This window comes from Filicampus tigris, chromosome 16, assembly GCF_054856515.1.
Source record: "Filicampus tigris isolate MCC_2025a chromosome 16, RoL_Ftig_1.0, whole genome shotgun sequence".
Lineage (NCBI taxonomy): Eukaryota > Metazoa > Chordata > Actinopteri > Syngnathiformes > Syngnathidae > Filicampus > Filicampus tigris.
In genome coordinates this window covers 2,391,871-2,410,414 of record NC_141232.1, presented here as the reverse complement: position 1 = coordinate 2,410,414, position 18,544 = coordinate 2,391,871, and the positions used below count along the sequence as shown (strand labels likewise).

General features: G+C 43.6%; 5 protein-coding genes across 7 annotated transcripts in view; 2 read left to right on the top strand and 3 right to left on the bottom strand.

Moving 5' to 3' along the window:
* Nucleotides 1-31: 31 nt before the first annotated feature.
* On the bottom strand, nucleotides 32-7,001 carry LOC147134024 (ADP-ribosylation factor-binding protein GGA3-like). Its single transcript, XM_086055017.1, has 17 exons — nucleotides 6,938-7,001; nucleotides 6,554-6,638; nucleotides 6,389-6,464; nucleotides 6,215-6,313; nucleotides 5,620-5,743; nucleotides 5,440-5,543; nucleotides 5,115-5,195; nucleotides 4,827-4,964; nucleotides 4,674-4,755; nucleotides 4,379-4,489; nucleotides 3,907-4,158; nucleotides 3,756-3,841; nucleotides 3,252-3,385; nucleotides 2,611-2,885; nucleotides 2,248-2,417; nucleotides 1,549-1,659; nucleotides 32-1,455 (listed from the first exon to the last, which is right to left on the bottom strand). The coding sequence occupies exons 1-17, from the start codon at nucleotides 6,975-6,977 to the stop codon at nucleotides 1,345-1,347; spliced, it is 2,079 nt and encodes a 692-aa protein (XP_085911143.1). The 5' UTR covers nucleotides 6,978-7,001; the 3' UTR covers nucleotides 32-1,344.
* A 179-nt stretch (nucleotides 7,002-7,180) lies between these two features.
* Nucleotides 7,181-8,927, top strand: mrps7 (mitochondrial ribosomal protein S7). The gene is made up of 5 exons (XM_086056512.1): nucleotides 7,181-7,278; nucleotides 7,653-7,844; nucleotides 8,123-8,186; nucleotides 8,315-8,482; nucleotides 8,685-8,927. Exons 1-5 carry the CDS (start codon nucleotides 7,235-7,237, stop codon nucleotides 8,904-8,906), a joined length of 690 nt encoding a protein of 229 aa, XP_085912638.1. The 5' UTR covers nucleotides 7,181-7,234; the 3' UTR covers nucleotides 8,907-8,927.
* A 654-nt stretch (nucleotides 8,928-9,581) lies between these two features.
* Nucleotides 9,582-12,861, bottom strand: LOC147134022 (MIF4G domain-containing protein B-like). Of its 2 annotated transcripts, none has more exons than XM_086056516.1 (6): nucleotides 12,627-12,861; nucleotides 12,006-12,134; nucleotides 11,829-11,938; nucleotides 11,414-11,569; nucleotides 10,526-10,618; nucleotides 9,582-10,250 (listed from the first exon to the last, which is right to left on the bottom strand). In XM_086056516.1, exons 2-6 carry the CDS (start codon nucleotides 12,082-12,084, stop codon nucleotides 10,023-10,025), a joined length of 666 nt encoding a protein of 221 aa, XP_085912642.1. In that variant the 5' UTR covers nucleotides 12,085-12,134; nucleotides 12,627-12,861; the 3' UTR covers nucleotides 9,582-10,022. The 2 variants fall into 2 exon arrangements, with proteins under 2 accessions (XP_085912642.1, XP_085912641.1); XM_086056515.1 differs by having other exon boundaries at nucleotides 12,006-12,086.
* Nucleotides 12,862-13,184: 323 nt separating this feature from the next.
* Nucleotides 13,185-16,498, top strand: slc25a19 (solute carrier family 25 member 19). 2 transcript variants are annotated; one of them, XM_086056052.1, is made up of 8 exons: nucleotides 13,185-13,328; nucleotides 13,599-13,708; nucleotides 13,814-13,965; nucleotides 14,150-14,305; nucleotides 14,401-14,571; nucleotides 15,375-15,555; nucleotides 15,663-15,793; nucleotides 16,060-16,498. In XM_086056052.1, the coding sequence occupies exons 2-8, from the start codon at nucleotides 13,681-13,683 to the stop codon at nucleotides 16,276-16,278; spliced, it is 1,038 nt and encodes a 345-aa protein (XP_085912178.1). In that variant the 5' UTR covers nucleotides 13,185-13,328; nucleotides 13,599-13,680; the 3' UTR covers nucleotides 16,279-16,498. The 2 variants fall into 2 exon arrangements, with proteins under 2 accessions (XP_085912178.1, XP_085912179.1); XM_086056053.1 differs by lacking the exon at nucleotides 13,599-13,708.
* Nucleotides 16,499-16,855: 357 nt separating this feature from the next.
* Nucleotides 16,856-18,544, bottom strand: part of pitpnc1a (phosphatidylinositol transfer protein cytoplasmic 1a) — a 32,536-nt gene continuing 30,847 nt past the window's right edge. Inside the window, exon 9 of the mRNA XM_086056054.1 lies at nucleotides 16,856-18,493. Within this exon, the coding sequence (XP_085912180.1) occupies nucleotides 18,183-18,493 (311 nt within the window). The 3' untranslated portion in view covers nucleotides 16,856-18,182. The remainder of the gene's footprint in view (nucleotides 18,494-18,544) is intronic.

Below are 18,544 nucleotides of genomic sequence, written 5' to 3'. Positions count from 1 at the left end.
CCCGGTGATGCCTCTTCAATGACACATCAGCTTCCACTCACACAGAAATCTTTATTTCATGCAGCAAACAAACTGAATGTACAAATGTCAAACTCGAAAGATGTCACATATTCACAAACGACAATACAGTAGATTTGATTTCTGTACACTTCACGCGCGCCTCTGTACATCCCCTATGCAACTGACACTGATCAGAGTAATCACCATGATGTAATTGCACAATTGAGTATTTCTTTAAAATCATGTCCATATATTTTACTTCACATTGTCGAGGTTCAGTGTTAACTGACAATTGAAACGCACCGCAAGTAGAATGAACCCCTGCTTGTGAAGGTTTATAATTGCTTCTAGATGCCACAACGTGGCGACAAAGCACACCTTTTGTCTAACCGAAGTTCATCGACTCACTTCAACATAGTTCCTCGGCACGCCTCGAGACAGCAAAGCTAAATGCCAAACTGCGAGTACGCAGGGGTTCACCGGACTCCCTGATACCAGGAATAGTTGAAGAAAAATGATAATCCAAATGAACCAAGCGTCAAATGAAACAAAAGATGCGTTGCGTTACACTCAAGTCATTTGCTTGTTAGAAATTAGAATTCTTCCAACAGTGGCAAAAATTGCAAACGATATTTGAAAAGCAAAAATATTTGCTCAGACATTTGTGTAAACAAATACAAATGGTAAAATACTGACAACCTGACACATTTCACAGATTAAATTTCTAGTTACAAATCTGATACTGCAGGCAATTCTAGGAATATATTTTTGACGCTAAAATGTAATGCAGTCAGGATTATAGTCATTAAGGGGAAAAAAAACAAGTTATTCACCCCGCCATCATCGGTTTTATTAATAACTTTGAATGTGACACTGTGATTTTCTTTTTAGGGGCTTCTAGCGCATATTTGCCAATGTGCACTATTAAGCTGCCAACAAGGAAGTTTACAAAGCTACAGCCAGTGGTGCCAAATTAGCAATTTGGTCAATATATGCAACTACTTTTCCAACCGCACTAGTGACAAAAAAAATGTTGGGGGGAAATATTAGCGGAAAACTCTGAAGTCGGGGCACTCAGAAGTCTAGGTTCAATGTATTTTCATACAAGCAATTAAAAAGTCAATTTTCCGTAATATGCCCCCTTTAAATATGACTGTCTTCATCAGTGCTTCATCTTTGACCTGAAAAAACAAAACGTAAAAGCTATATATAAATAAAACCTCAAATATCTCTAAACCAGCTGAAATGTTGAGTCGTTCCAACTGTTAATGCAGTGATGATAGGGCTCCGTTTTACAGGCTGCAGTTTCCTTGGTGAGGTGTGTTTGGATAAGTGTCTGTGTGTTTACAGGTGCCCCCACGTCTCAGGTGTGGGGAACTGGTCCACCTCCCCCACCTCGTTGCACACAACATCACCAAGCGTGAATGCCAGCTTATAGCGCAGGCGAACCTTCTCCTGAAAATACGCAAACAACAACAAACTGAGTCAGCAAAAAGGGAGTAATTTCATGCCAGGGCAATAACGTGCGCAGGTGGGGGTGTGACTCGCCTTTGTTGGATTGGCCAGCAGCATGATCTGCGTGATGGAGGCCGGGGGTAGGATGGGGTTAAACGCGGCCAATTCTGTTCCCGAAGGAGGCTGCAGCTTCACCTTCATTGACTGGAACAGGAGGGGGAAAAAGATAGTTCACTTTGTTAAAAACAAACGAACCAAGAAAAAATCACTTCACTTCACTATTGTGCATCATGCACTACTTCCCAAAAAGTTAGGATTATTGGGCTTTTTAGGGTGAGATTTCAGGATGAACCTAAAATGTACTACGACGCCCCCCCCTCCCAAACCACATGTTTATAATTGCGTATTGATGACATTAGATTATGCCGAATCACTACTTTTGTATCAATCAGGGCTTTGTCTTGTCTAACAAAAGCTCCTTAGTTCGCTTCAAAAACGGTTACTTTGCACCAAGATGGTGCCAAAGCACTACTTTCGTTTGATAGGGCTTTGGCGCCATCTTGTGGCACCTTAGGGTGTTTCAGAAAAAGCACAAAAGCGGCAAACGTTTTTCAGCAAATGGTTTCCCCCAAAAATTGTGAAAAAGTGAATTTGCAGGTATTGAACTGCAAACTATTTATACTTTTTCATAATTTATTTATTTTTACAAATCTAGGTGTGAATGTAACACTCCTTATATAGAAACACTGTATGTTAAAAATGAAATGTCCACAGTCCACGCAGGTGGATTACCTTTGGTACAGCAGCTTGCAGTACCACCCCATGAACAGGGAGTGGCGCCGTGTTAAGCATGGACACCACCATGACCAACACATCAGGCCTGCCGGGGGGAGAGTCGGAAGCAAAGTTGAGCAGAACCCGAACACCGTTCTTGTCGTAGGCGGTGACCGGCAGCACTTGACCTGCAATAGAAAGGACGTGTTAGCCAATCAGAAGCCAGCACACATGACAAACAGCCAATTAGGGTTGCAAAAATCTTTTGGAGACTTTCCACGGGAATTCATGTCAATAAAGCAGGAATTTTACCCAACTGAATGTTGGCTCTGAGTATAGTTTGGGAAATATATTTGAGCGTAATCCTTTAGTCTGTCTCACTGGGTCTGATGGCGTCCAGAGGAACGTGAACGTTGCTTAGGGACAGCTGCTCAGCTCGGGCGGGGCTTCCCTGGGCGGCGGGCTGGGCCGGGGACAGCGAGCGGAACAGCGGGCTGCCCGGGACCGAGGCCAGGTTCTGGGCCTTGGCGTGGCTCGAGGCAGGAGAGCCGGGCGCGACGCCCTGGAGGAGCGATGCTGGACATGGGGAGCTCGACACGGCCGCAGGGGGGGGGACCAGTGTGGGCGCCCCAAAACTGCTTCCCATCGTCATGTGGCTGGAAAATGTGCAAAGTCACACTATAAATTCAACATTCTGTTGTTTAATAGACAACGTTTTATGAAGCCTGCTCTGATTAAAATATGCTGTTGATCAGTGTTATTTACCGTTTTACTCTACAGAGTTGAAGTAGCGATATTACCAAAAATACTTCTTAGTTAAAATGGAAAAAAGGTGTCATTTTATGAGAATAAAGCTGTAATCATACCAGGGGGCAAAAGTTCATTCCCACCAGAATAAAGTTCATATTCTCCAAATAAGTAAAACAGATTATCTTGTTATAGTGTGATTATTATTATTCTTATTTACAATTTTCGGAGATTTACAAACAAACATGATCAAGCAGTACTTCTAGGCATGGCACCTCTTATGATCGGGGAAGCCCATGAGAGCCAGGTCCTGAAGGTCCTGGAGTGAGGTAAAGTCCGGTTCTGCTGGGGGCAAGAGTGGAGCTGGACATAGCGCGCTCCCAAACAAATCGGTACTCGATGCAGGGGCCTGAAAATATGGAAAAGCCTCTGAGCACTAAATTGAGCGTATGATCACTAGTAAGACAACAAGTACTGTACGACAACCGTGTCTAATGTCTTTTCCACCACCGTATGTCATTTTCGTATCACACTAGTAGGACAACAGTGAGCATTTTGATGCCACTACTACTGGGTGCATGAAACAGGCCTAGTAGTGTTACTAGCGCTGCATAACAAGGTATTCGTGTGCTAGAAGGGCACTAGTAGTGGGGGAAAATGAATCACAATTGTTCTACTAGTGCGCTGAATAGTGAGGACAAAAATGTATACTAGTATAGGACCGCCATCACCTCCTATTGTGTGCGTAAGTTACCCAATGAGTACTTGTACAATGTTACCTGCAAGGACGTCCACTGATTGGATGCTTGCTTCAGATTTGGTTGGGATTGCTTGCTCAGTAATGCGGGCTGGTCGTCATTTAGTCCTGCGGGATGTACAACATGCATTTTCTCGTACTTGGCTACTCAAGTCGAGGAGGCGAGCGCGCACCTAACGACAGCAGCTCATGATCAAGAAGCGCCAGGGCGTCGGAGGCCGCGTCGGGCGGAGGGTGACCCGGGCTGCCGGTCAGCGAGGCCGGCGGCCGGTTGGGAGGCGGCGGCAGGGCGGGGAAGGACGAGTCTCCCAAGATGTCGGACAGGTGGCCCGAGAGCGTGACGGGGGCCGCGGCGGACGGCTGCGGGGGGCCGGGCGGGTCCGTGCCGGCCAGGTCGATGAGTGTGTCCGTCGTCTCTGGCGGCTCTGCGGGACACACGCACACAAATCTTGAATGGGTTTTGTTTGTCAGTGTGTTGTTTTCTTTTTTTTTGTGTACGTTGATTATGTTTGAGTGTCGTTTGTGTGGGTCAAGCGTTTTATGAGTGTGTGTGTGTGTGTATTTTGTCCTCTGTTTGTGTGTGCGATTTGTGTGCTAATTGTTCGTCGTTTCTAAACGTGTGTTTTGTGCGCGTGATTATCTGACCGCTGTGTCCACGAGGCTCCTGGCTGTCTCCATTAACGGGCAAGCCTTCCACTATTTTCTTGTAGGAGTTGATGACTCTGGAGAGGTCGTCGCTAGCCTGCAGGATGTCACCTGAGCATAATAATCCATTCATTGCTGGTTAAGAACAAATCGATTGTGTGTAATTGATTATTGGTTAATCACGTGGAAGAAACTGAAGCAAAATGGAGTGCAACACTTGGCTAGCAAAGGCGACAACACATTTTCTGAACATCCGATGCAAAAAAAAAAACCAACCCCAACCAATTCTACAAACCTAAACTTGCATCGTTGTCCTCGGCCTCGGTGGCCATTTTGAAAGCGGCCCGCCTCAGCTGATCACAGCGCTCGTACAGTTCCTAAGGCAGTCAAGAACAAGTTTGCCAAGTAATGCTTCAATTTAATCGTGAGATTTTCTTGGAACACAAACCTTCATAATCTCCTTGTCGGACTCTGACGAGGCGTCTTTGTCGTAGTGGGAGAGCATCTCGGACAAGAGCTTGACGTTGATGTTCACCTCCTCCAGCGTGTTGTTGCGCTTTGACGCCTTCTGCACCCGCACCTCGTCCTGGGGAAACAAATAATGCAGAATAGTATAAAGTGTAGATTTTTAAAGACAACTAAGCCATCTCTGGCGATTACCACGGCAACAAGGACCGCATGAAATGTTTTCAAATAAAAATATTTTGCACCAAGCCATGACTGTGAAGTGTCTCACCTCTTTCACCATATTTTTGATTAACCTGTTGGCTTCCTGGAGGTCTTCTGGGTTTTTGCTGCGGAGAAGCTCAGCAAGGAGCTGTGGACACGCATACAAGCAAACACAAACGCATTTGTTTGTAAAAATACTTCAGGCATGTTTCCACATGTTAACTGCAGAACACGTGCCAAGACTGACAACTAAGTGGTGCTCACTCCACCACTATCAAACCATCAGCACTGTACCAAAACGCTAGAAAACTGCAGGCACCTATGCTGTGTTTAATCATCTGGAGCCATTCACAATCAATATTTCAGTAATAACATTAGAAAAAGTTGCAGACCTTCCCCATGTCCTCGTTGTCGAACACCGGGTGTTTGGGCCGTGTGGGCGGAGAGGGAATCAAAGTCCGGTCCAGCGGCAACTCTGGATCCCGGGTCACCAGCCCTGTGGGGAAGAGTGTTGGAATAAACAAAGAAAAGGGGGAGGGAAAAGTGCCGATCCAAGTCGCGCCAAAGCCGACCTTGTCTTCTCAGTGTTTGGTAGGCTTCGTTTATCTTGGGCTCATTGGGGAACGCGATGGTCCAGCTGTACAGCATTTCTACGATCTTTGTCTTCACCTTCTCAGGTGCACTGTCGCCCATGTACTGGAGATCAACAAAATGGAGCACACATCCAGTCACTGTTTGTTGACCGATTTGATTAGAAGACATGATATGGTTTGGCAAAACTTTCTGTTTAAATGTACTACGTTTAGTGGTTTATTATTTTGTCCGTTTTTCATTCAACTTGAAGCAAGTACGCTTTGCATCTTTTTTAGAGAACTGTGCAAGAAAGTCATCTTTTCATTTTCTCAAAGTAAAGTAATACAACGTTTCATGACAGTTAAGAGCATGAGAAAAGGCGCTCAGGACAACTTTAAAAAAAAAAAAAGTGTTTCAATAGGTTTAGATGTGTTTAGGGCTGTGGGGGAGGGCAGAACTATAACAAACAAATGTTATGGTTTTTTTCGACAGCCTCTTTATACTGTATTGCATATTTTTACTTATCACTGTTGGGACTAGAGTGCATCCCCGATATAAGCGAGAGTTCACTGTCCGGCACTTAAGACAACTCACCTTTGGAGACACAACTTTAATCAGCTCGTTTAAAAATCGGTATTTCCCAACTTCGTTGTGAAACCTCCTCCCGCAGTTCTTCATGCACGCCTCTAACACCTGCGCACACAATCAATAAATTCAAACCAACCAAGTTTGCTTAAGCTGCACTGAGCATTGTTTTTCTTTTCTTACTGTAAGAGCCTGAAGAGCTTCCCATTCTTGTGGTGAGTGGATTTTATGGACCAGTAGTGGTATTGCAATTTGGGGTCTGCAAGAGGAAAGTCCAAATGATTTTTTTTTTGTTCTAAGGAAGGATGAAAATAATCATAATACTACGTGTTGTAAAATAAAACAAACCCTTCCAGTTCTTTGTTGACTTGGTCACAGAAGCCAATGATGTACTCCCAGTCCTCTTGTCTGTTTGTAGGATGGGTGGCTTTATCTGATACGCATACATTTTCACACGTTACATATTGATCATCAGTCCAATCATACAATTAAAATCTTGTGTCAATTCAACAGACTTAAATCACACAGAAAAGACACAACATTCAAAGACCTCCACCCTGATGACTGAAATGATGCACACACAGACCAGACACGACCACAACGGCGCCCAAAGTGCCGCAAAGCAGTGCTGACAACCACTGTATGACATAATTGACTGTCTCGTAACGTTGGCATTGGAATTTGCACGACTACTGGGGTCTTGTTATTGATAAAATTGCAATAATCACTCACTGAGCCAGGATTCAAGCGACTCCCCTTCCTGGTACGCCATAGTAATCAAAACATCGCGAGAAGTCACGAGCGTGTGAACGAGAGTCGCGTATAATGACATTCCTGGCAAAAACACAAGACAAACTAAAAGTATCAAATAACACACAGTAAAATACAAATCAAAATAACTTGGCGTTTGATTTAGATTGTTATTCATTTTTGGAAAATTTGAATTTGAGTTTGTTTTATTTTCAGATGGCATCTGCACGGGCTACTAAATTGTGTCGGGGTCCTGATTGAGGGACTGGCATTTTCAACATGGCGACATCCATCTCTGGACTTTTAAAACCTTGGACGCCCAGGTAATATCCCATTTTAGCGAGATAAGTATTTACTATAACATTTAATTTAATGAATTTCACTCTATCGAGGACGTTTTTTAAGGGACGTTTAATGGACACACTAGAGAAATTCTGTTACAACTCCTGTTAGATTGGACTTAGACTGGATAAGCGTGATCGTTTTTGTTTTGTTTTTTGTTTGCTATCTGCGCATAATATCTTGTTTTGTTGGTACAATGGAGCTACTTGGTCACGTTTGTGTTGATAGTCTCACAGTCTGCCCATCATTACACATATGAATTTACACCATTGTTAACCTTCTTCTGACTAAAATGCATTACAAATGCACTGTATGCCTGATATGATAACTATGAATGAACGTTTTGTGTTTGCAGGGTGTTGGCGATACGATGGAGCAGATACAATCCATACTACCTGGAGCCAGAGGTGAGGAAGGAGGCTTATGATAAACCAGAGACAGAACTCAGCAATGAAGAGAGGGAAGAGCAGGCGCTGAAGGCTACAAGGCCCATCAAGGCCGCCACAAACAGCATCACCAGCTCAGTTTTCCATGATCCCGTCATTAGGTATCTCGCATACATCCTAGAATGCTTTAATCGCCAGAGCTGGCAAAACTACTCACACTCTGCACTTAAGTAGAAGTATTGATATTTTTGCTTATTTTGGTTGACTTGATGGAGCGTAAAACTAAAAATTGTCTGAAAAGTAATTACTCAAGTACTGGTGCCTACCTACTGAAGTACAGTATAATAACGCTTTTTAAACTTGGCTATTTCCCACCACTGTCAGTAACACACATGGGCGAACTTTGGAGTTGCTGATCGTTTTGATTTTGGTTTTACAGTAAGTTCATCAACTTGATGATGGAGCATGGAAACAAAGTTTTGGCAAGAGGGATCATGACAGAGGTACGGACACACTTGCATGTACTCACAACTTCAGAGACTTTATTAGATGGCAGACTGTATTTCAGAGGAGGCCTTTAGCTGTGGTATCTTTTTTGAGTCAGTTGAAAATGTGCCTGCCCCCTTCCCAGACATTGGAGCTTATTAAAAGGAAACAGGTAGAGAAGTACCACAAAGCTCCAGAGGGGAAGAGAGAGGAGATCGAATGCAACCCTTACGCCATCTTCCATCAAGCTTTAGACAACTGTAAGCCTGTTGTTGGTCTCGCCAGCATCCAAAAAGGTGGAAAGTACTACCAGGTCGGTATTGATTACATAAAACTTATAATAAGTAACTAATAAAATCTCAAACATTTTTGTCCATACGTATCAGATCACTTATAGAAAAAAAAACAAATGACACTAATGTCACCACTCACCAGGTGCCACATAAAAGTTTCAAATAAAAGCATTTTAGAAATGGGGGGGGAAAAAAAAAAATCAACATCCTCTTGTCACTCAGGTGCCAGTGCCGCTTACAGAAAACAGGCGACGCTTCCTTGCCATGAAATGGATGATCACAGAGTGCAGGGACAACAAGCACCGGCGCACACACATGGATGAAAAACTCTCCCAGGAGCTGATGGCGGCCTCCGTGAAGGAAGGAAATGTCTTCAAGAAGAAAATCGAGCTGCACAAGATGGCCGAAGCCAACAGAGCGTATGCGCATTACCGCTGGTGGTAGAAGTGCACAGGACTGGGGGGGGGGGGGGGGAAAAAAGTCTTCTTGACGGCTTGAAAGGTGATGTGTGGCACCTTTTGTCAATAATGGACTTCATAAAGCTGGAGGGTGGAAGAGTTATGAACTACAGGGATGGCTCAATACATCAGAATGGCATGGAAAAGCTCATTTATTGCAGTTGTTCAATTAAAAAAAATTAAACTCTGTTACAGTATATTCAATAAACCAAAAAATACATTTCTACCTAGCGCCCTATTCAACATTTTCAAGCTGGCCGTCAAGTCAACTTTTCGTCCGCTCCCACCCTCCGTTCTGTCTGTGAGGTGTGCACACTCAGGGCTGACAACGAGCCGTTCTAAAGCAACTGCGCCAGCTCTTCTCTTCAAACATTTATAACATATTTAGTATAAATATGTATAATATATATATATATATATATATATATGTGTATATGTGTATATGTGTATATATATATATATAGAGAGAGAGATAGATATGTATATGTAAAAAACCCTGAATTTATTTCACAGGATGTTTTTGTGAGTAGTGTATACGAGTTTCACTTATTGTATCGCAATACTAATAAGTTACATTTTACAATCTTCAAATTCATTGTGAGACATCCGAATAAAAAGGGGACATCGGTTTAAAAAAAGTCAGACTAATATCAAAAACGTGTTGTTTTTTTAAATCTAAGATTTATTGGAACAAATACAAAATAACATTATTCACATAGCAATCTCCCTGAATAAAACCATAAGTTAAACACTCATTACCAGCTGTTAAGAAACCATACATGCAGAACTGCAATGCAAATTTTGAATCATAAACTATTCCTAAAAATGAACAGAAATTCCTATTTCTTTAAGTATTTGTCACACATCAGAAAAAGGGTCAAACCAGCTTGCATCTGATGGGGAATATCCCAACTTTAACCTTGAAATGATTTCTCATGAAAAGGAATGCGTTCAAGATGTATAAAACTCCAATAAATAAAGGAGAACTAAGGGGATGTGTGACTGAACCTCAGGAACCGAACTCTGAGGATCTATTGCACATTCTTGATGTCCGTCATGAAAATTGCTGGTGTATTCTCCCTCCACACCCCTTTTGCCTCCTTCAGTCTGCAATTTCGCTGTAGTAGTATCTGTGCGCTGTGCCGCTGAGCACCCAACCCCCCGCCCTGAATTCCAGGATCTCCAGCAGCAGCAGGCGGGCCATGGAGGTCAGGCCCTCCTGGAGCAGGAAGCCGTCGCGCAGCAGGTAGAAAAGCTCGTCCATCCGCTGGCTGCTGGACTTCTCCAGCTGCTCCCCGATGCGATGGAGCTGCAGCACCAGGCAGTCCACCTGAGGGAGGACGGACCAAAGCCGGAGGTGAGTACGCTGCTACCAAATGCAAAAAACGGACAGGTTTCTTATTGTCAATTGATGCCATTAAGGCAGCAGCAAAGCAATAAAAACAGGATCACAAAGCATCAACAACATGCATCTAACATGTACGCAATCATGAACCAATGGTTACATAAACGACTGAATTCAGAAGTGAAATTATTCAACACAAACAAACCACATTCAGACCTTATCAAGCATACTCAGCCTAAAGAGAGTGCGCTCTTGCTCACCTCCTCTTCATTCATCAGCGCGTCTGGTTGCGCCAGCCTCATCAGGCAGTCGTACACGGGATGGACTAGCGCCGCCATGGGCATGTTGTTCACCTGAGTGGCATCATAAAAATTAAACCGGATCCTTTGAAAGATGTGCACACGTCCATATCTGGGACCGGCATACTTTGATGACTTGTCTGAGTATTGATGACCTTTTATCCTGACAAGATCTTCTTGTAAATTACAACTTTTTCAATCCGACTAATTTTTTTTCTTAAAAAAAAAAAAAAAAAATCTTAAAATTATGAATGTTTTTTAATTTCTACAGAATTTTGTGGTATACAATAGAAAGTTTTGTCATTGTATGGTGAACAATGAAATGTGGGTGCAACTCCCAAGTTTTGTTTTCAAAAATATTCAAGTTGAAAATGAGACTAAACAAGACTAGAGTTTGCAGGAATAATAATGCACAGTGGAATAAGGTTTTATGCTTACTTATTGTACAATTAGTTTGTTTCACGCTTTATGTACAGTGCTTTGTTACAGCTGATCTTTTTAAGTGCTCTAGAAATTGAGTACATGGTCTACACACCCCTGTTCAAATGTCAAGTTTTTGTGCTATTAAAAAAAAAAAAAAAAGCAATACATTCGAACAAATGATGTCAAACCTTTCCTCAGCCTTAATGTGACCTATTACCCATACAACTCAGTTGAAAAAAATGAACAGCTAAAATTTAATTGGTGTGAAACAGGTGCAGTTTAAATGGGGGCAGCTATGAAATTCTGAGCACAGCCACATCCCCAGTTATGAGTGCACACTTGTGCAACCACATTCTTAGTTGATTATGTGACACATTCTCATTAAATCCTGTGAAAAGCAGATAGTGTAGGTGTTTGCACGCTCACTTTGACGTAGTCGTAGATGTTACAGATGAAGGTGACGAAGCAGACCCATTCCTGCAGGGAACGAGCTCGGGTCACCTCGCGTTCCTTGAACTCCTGTTGGAGCCTGTTCAATAAGTTCCTCCTGAACACGCTGCCGTTATTCTGCTTGGCCTCCGCCTATGCCACAAATTAATTTTTTACTAGAGAATGCAAATCAAAGTGCTGCACCCCTTATTGATGCTTGGTGCTCTCTTCCATTGAATTTGGAGAAAACGTTTCCAAATATTTTTACCATTATAAAAAAAAAAAAAAAAATGTTTTTTTTTTTTTAAACTAATAATGGTCTCTCTGCTTTTATGCTTAATGTTTTACTTCTGATATAGACACCAATAAACACACCACTGGCCACTTAAGTCATTCCTGACATTGTAAGCACCTGCACGATAGTGTAGCAAATGCGTCCTGCCTCTTTGCTGAACACTTGGTCCTTCAGCGACTGATCCACAATGATGTTGGACACCTTCTCCAGATTCACTGACCCTGGATCTGGAAGATGATTAATATGTCTGAGTCCACTGACACACGTTTGAGACGATTTGTGTGTTACAGTCACCTTTCAATGCTGTTTTGAGCAACATTTGCGTTTCCAGGTCAAACGACTGGATCCTGTAGTCCTCGGGAGCGTTTTCCATAGCTGCAGACAACACCACCGAATGCGATCACAAACTCTACTTCCGATTACCTATTGGGATTGGGATTTTTGTTTTATATTACACTACTCTACATAGAAATAACTATATATGGATTTTGATTGTGCATTTTTAGGGAAATAAGCAGTCCACTATAAAAAAAAAAACCAACAACAAAAAACCCAACAACTAAATTCTTACTCCTACATAAACTATTTAGCAGGCAGAGACAACAATAGCTCCAAAATCCTGTGGTGTCATCAAATTGGCTGCAGACGAATGGAGCGCAAGGATTAACATGAGCAAACTCGGGTCACATTCACTTCGTAGTGCGCTAAATGAACAAGTTATCACCACCAAAACAACACTTTTAGCCAATCAAGAAATCAGTTACTAGCAGTCGTGTATTTTTTTTTTTACATTTAAATTGAACGTGATGCTAGCAAGCTAGCTTGTTTACTTGTAGTCAACAAGTGGGAGTTAAGTTTAACGCAAGAGTTTAATGTCGAGTTATGAAAACATCTGGTTTATATTTCAAGACTTACATTTGGAAAATGCTAAGCGAATCGTAAAGTTAATTGAAGATTCTTCGCGTCTTCATTCGCATAGGTATGGCGTACTGGAGGCATTCAAAGATGAAATATCTTTACAAGATAATTCGCGTTTCCAGTCTAATAGATAAGTGTAGTCTTTCAAAGATACAATTATCAGCACAAGACCATTCACCGTCACTGGATCGGGCCAATGAGACAAACTCTCGGTTGCCACCTTGTGGTGAGAGGTTCCCCACACCCCAGAGGCTCCCCACACGCCCTTACAAATTCTATTTTTTTCCATTTTTTTGTACGTATCACCTGTTGATTATTCTACTATGGCTTCAAATTTTGTTTTTTTAAACACATTTATGGTATGAGAAGTGTTTTTTATCGCTTCATGTAGTTCCCTACGCCATCCATTAATGTCATTACTGTCTTATTTTCCAAAATATTTGTTTTATTGTCAAAATATTACTTTTTACAATTCCATAAATTTTCATTCGTCCATGTAAGAACAAATGAACAAAAGAATAAATAAAACATACAATCAGCGGTGTCAATCGCATGGTACTAGATGACGTCAGCACCCGGAAGTAGTTGTAACAGTCAATGGCGGAAGCCTTATTCATTTAACTTGTCCATGTCAGATTTTCTACGTCTACGTTGATGATTTAATGCGTATTTTTTTAAAATAGCGACACATTTAGCCAAGTAAGTTCTTGAGTTCACTGTATTTATCGTTGTATTCCTCCTCGCGAATTGCTCTCGTTGTTAGCTTAGCTTTTAGCGAAGTCCTACAACATGCCCTCTACTGTCGGCTTTGTTGACATATTTGTCACATTACAGAAGTCAGAACCCTGACAGTTGCTGTTCAGTAATTTGACTTTTTTGTTGTACTTTATCTCTCCGTTTGACGAATACGAAAGGGAAGTTGATTCCATGTCGAATCAACCAAGAGTTTGACATTTGTCTCGATTTTAGGTGTGGCTGGAAATTGTAGGAAAAGACTGCTGCTCTACATCTCAAATGGAGGGACAAAGGGAAAATTCTTACTTGATTTTAGATGAATGAGCCAGCGCAAGTTCACTCCTGTAAATTCTACAGTGGGAGTTATTTCATTGGAAACCAATATCAGTTTCTCCTTATGCGAGACGACAACGGCAGCACAATGATTCCCCATTTGTCCGTTTGAACAGGTAGCAGAGGCCTTGGCGACATGGTGGGCTACGACCCCAGGGCACAGGGGTCACCGCTTAGTGCCCAGGAAGCTGCCCTGGCGGGCTCGTCTGCTGGCATGGTCACCCGAGCCGTCATCAGCCCTTTGGACGTCATTAAAATTCGATTTCAGGTAGCGTGGCTTGTCGAGTCGTAACATTATTCATTTTCCATCGGGTTTGTCCTCATTATGGTTGTGGGTGAGCTGGGGCCTATCCCAGCTCATTTGGCGGACTGATTGCCAGTCAATTCCATGGCACATATGGACAATTTAGGGATGTCACGGCGTGAAAAATCAATATTACTTTCCCTTGCAGCTTCAGATTGAGAGTCTGTCCTCTACGACGCCGGGAGGGAAGTACTGGGGATTATTTCAGGCGGCACGTTGCATTCGTGCAGAGGAGGGCCTCGCTGCTTTTTGGAAGGGTCACGTCCCCGCACAGCTGCTCTCCATCTGCTATGGAGCAGTGCAGGTACAATCGATTGGCGGTGGAGCAAATGATCTTATTGTATCTTTGGGGTTTTTTTTTTTTGTAAGTGTGAAAACGGCTATTATTTTCTGTTGCAGTTTTCCACTTTTGAGTTTCTGACCAAGGTTGTGCACGACACGACGGCGTTGGACAGCCAGATGTCCGGGGTACACTTCCTGTGCGGAGGCTTGGCCGCCTGCTCAGCCACGGTGGCGTGTCAGCCTCTGGACACGCTGAGGACGCGCTTTGCCGCCCAGGGCGAGCCCAGGGTGGGGGACGGCCTCAGCGCTCAAACGTGGCCATTGGCCAACCTTTGTGATGACGGTTGATTGCGGGGGGTTGTGTTGCAAGGCAAACTTCAACGATGAAGTTGGAATGTGACGAGAGAAACGCTGTCGTCTATTCTATCCTGCTGCAAATAGTGAAACTCCACAAGTCATTGATCAAACTCAACTCACTTCAACATATACTGCAGATATCATCATAGTTGCCTAAAGACGGCGGTAAAGCATTGCTTTTGTTTAAATGAAGCGCCACAACTCACCTTGACTGTTCTTTGGCACTAAGATGCCACAAGGTGGCAGCAAAGCACTTATTTTGTCAAAGTGAGGCTCCTCAACTCACTCTAACATAGTTCCTTTGCAGCAAGCTGCTGTGAGGTCGCACCACAGCACTACTTTTATCCAAATCCAGCTCCTCAACTCACTTTTACATAGTTACTTGGCACAAATATGCCACAAGGCGGTAAGGCGCTACCTTTGTCTAAATGAAGCTCTCAACTTACATTAACATAGTTCCTTGGCACCAATATGCCAGATGATGGTTTCATTCAGAGCACTGATTTTGTCTAAATGAAACTCCTGGCACAAGATGGCGTCAAAGTAATACATTTATATTAGACAACACTTTGGCCTGAGTTTTTCAGCAAATAGCAGAGGATAAAAAAAGAAATGCCGATCTGTATATTTGCAAATGCTAAATTTGATTTGGGGAAATGTGTTATGTTTGAAAATATTGAAATGTGCATGTGATATGATCTGTAAACGTGGGTGGCCTTATTGTGTGTTTGCAGTTGTACAGAAACCTGACAGACGGCGTGCGTACGATGTGGCGCTCGGAGGGTGCGCTGACATTCTACCGCGGCCTCGCGCCAATGCTCATCGCCGTCTTTCCTTACGCCGGCCTGCAGTTCTTCTTCTACAACGTCTTCAAAAGTCTGCTGACGCCGCCTCCTTTCGCTGGGAAATCGGGTGGTCAGTGCACTCAGTCACGCTTGTAGTTGAAGTAGGTGTGATTGTGCCATTCAGACCGTTCACGCTTGTGCTTATCATTTTTTGGGGGGGGGGATTTTGTGTTGAAGAAAGCCTGAGGAGTCTGGTGTGTGGCAGTGGAGCCGGAATGATTAGCAAAACAGTCACGTACCCGTTGGACCTGTTCAAGAAGAGATTACAAGTTGGGGGCTTTGAGGAGGCCCGAGTCCACTTTGGACAGGTCAGCTGCGTATATCCAAATTTCCATGTCACTTTATTAAACAAAGACAGGTGACTGTTTTTCTTATTTAAAATGTTTTTTTGTTTTTTTTTTAAATTGGGATGTTTTTTGGCCGGCCGGAACAGGTTGTCATTTCCATTCAGTTCAGTGGAGGAAATTGCTTTGAGATACAAGTGTTTGTTACGAAATGGTTACGGAATTTGTTAAACCTGTTATTCAAGGCACCCAAGTTGATTATTTTTTTTCCCCTCAAATGCGTCCCGTAGGTGCGACGCTACCGAGGCTTAGCGGACTGCGTGGCGCAGATAGCCAAAGAGGAGGGTGCGCGAGGCTTCTTTAAAGGCCTCACTCCCAGCCTGCTCAAGGCGGCCCTGTCCACCGGCCTCACGTTCTTCTGCTACGAATTGTTCCTCACCGTGCTCCGAGACCTCAAAGGCGTGCCCAGAAGTAACGGAGACCTCAACAGACGGGTGGCCACAAGATAGCCAAGGTGGGAAGTAGTCACGGCCTCTTCCTGTTGAGTTTACAAAATGGAGGTTGCTTTTGTACACTTGCAACATTTATTTATTCTATTATGTCTTTAAAATAATAATCTCCCAGTGTTATTTTGATATTAAACGGAACTTTGCACATTTAAACCATTGACTCATGTTTTGTATTCAGCCTGTGTGTTTATTCATTTGAGTAAAAACGGTGGTACCTTGATTTACAAGTTGTCTTTTTTTTGCTGTTTACTCACGCCTGAGCTTCAGACACTCCTCCACTAGATGGCAGCAGTGAACTTCACATCTGTTACCTCGCAGTGAGCGTATGTACTGGTATTTGCCTTTTGTGGTTGTGTTTTCCTTTCCAAATGTATTTTTTTCTCCCCACGTGTCCAAGGAAAGTGAAGCAGATTCAAGTCCATTGAATTGAAGCTTGAAAACATTGAAAAACATGAGACTAGCGATAAGACTTCGACTAGCGATATATGCACACATTAAAATATTCAATCATCATCGCGTACCATAGATACATTTTTTGTTTTTGTCATATTAGTGCAACAATAACAAGTCATTCCTATTAATGCAACAAGATTTTATTTCATTGACTTTACAGAATAGGAACCCCGTGAACAGAACGAGGTGAAAGTGATTCAAGCTGCTCAAATGCTTAAAGTAGGAAAAGTACACAGGAAAGTTGCTATCACGTGGAAGAATATGCGGAAAACACTTCACATTCAATTTGCCCAAATTCAAAAGTCATGCAAGTACACCGCGGCTTACACAAGTGCTGTGATGAACACACACGCAAAATAGGCAGATTGTGCGTCCATGGAAATGCACGACAGTCAGTTAGCTGTTAGCATGACAGCACCAGAGGAGACAAGTGTTCCCACGCTATACCGCATTTTTTAATTTTTTTTTTATTTTTATACAGTATGCTTACTGTGATGCCCCCTCATGTGGGAAGGGAGAGCCACATTCACCAACGCACTTTACAGCTGTTTATTGAATGACAGGAGAACAGTAGAACACAACGGCGCTGCTGTCAACCACCGCTCACGCCCAGGCACTCACGCAGACTTGGTGTTGCCGCGTGTAACCCCAGCTGGCCCCGTCGCTTAAAGGCACATGCATGGACACAGACACTACAATATGTACAGTATTTTACTATGCATTTGACGTCAGCAGTTTTATTTTTTGCGGGTGTTCAAATATATTTACAGTATGTTTAAAAAGTGTGGTGGGAGTGGTAAAATTGTTATCTCTAATTACAGATTTTGCGACGTGGGTCTGGAACATATCACGGCAGTAAAAGTAGTGCTTTGCCGGCATCTAGTGATTTCATGGTGCCGAGGAACTATGGTGACACGAGTTGAGGAGCTTCATTCAGACAAAAGTAGTGCTTGGTTCCATTATGGTGGCAACTATGAACCTTTTTAGGAGATGTTTTGCATTTCTGCTTGGTCCCTATTTTCTTGGCGTTCATGGTATTTATTTACAGCTTTTTTTTTTTTTTTTTCATTCCCCCAAAGTCGTATTAGTCAAGTGACTGACACAGACACGTGTCAAGCACGACGCCAGCTCATGAAGCAAAACAAGCGTCCACCACATGTGCATCATGTGACTCCATCACACATACGTGAGCACCCACACCCTGAACTTTTGTGGGTTTTTTTTTTCCTGTAATTAATTTTTTTTTTTTTTGTGTAAGGAATGTATGCTACACTTAACGGGGCCAAGAGTGCCGAGCAATGCGTCGGGCTTGTGTGTTCCCGTCTTGGCAACCTCCAGGAAGTCCCGTCAGGCTCTGCGGCGGGTGCGGGAGCCAAGACCGCCGCCAGGCCGGAAACCGCCTTCAGCCGGCCGAGGGGTCGTCACGGGATGCGCCGGGCGTCCTCCAATCTTCATTCGGGCTGCGGACCCGAATTCCAGGAGAAGAAGCTGGGAAGTTTGAAAAGGGAATCCCGCCGGCCCGGGTCGGGCAGGGTCAGGGTCTCCGGCGCCGACTTCTTGCGGGGGCGGTCTTTGGGCACGGTGAGGAACTCGGGGGCCTCGGTGGACAGCGGCGTGGACGGGGCGCTGTTGGGCCCGCTGCGGGCGCTGGACGGCAGCGGCGTCTCGCTGATGGCGATGGCAGGCGGGAAGGTGCCGATCTTCAGGTTGGTGGCTTCCTGCGTGGCGCGCTCGTACTCCCGCACCTCCTCCATGCTCATGTCTGCCGTCGGGGACACATGCGGGACCGGTCACGTGACACTCCGATCACATT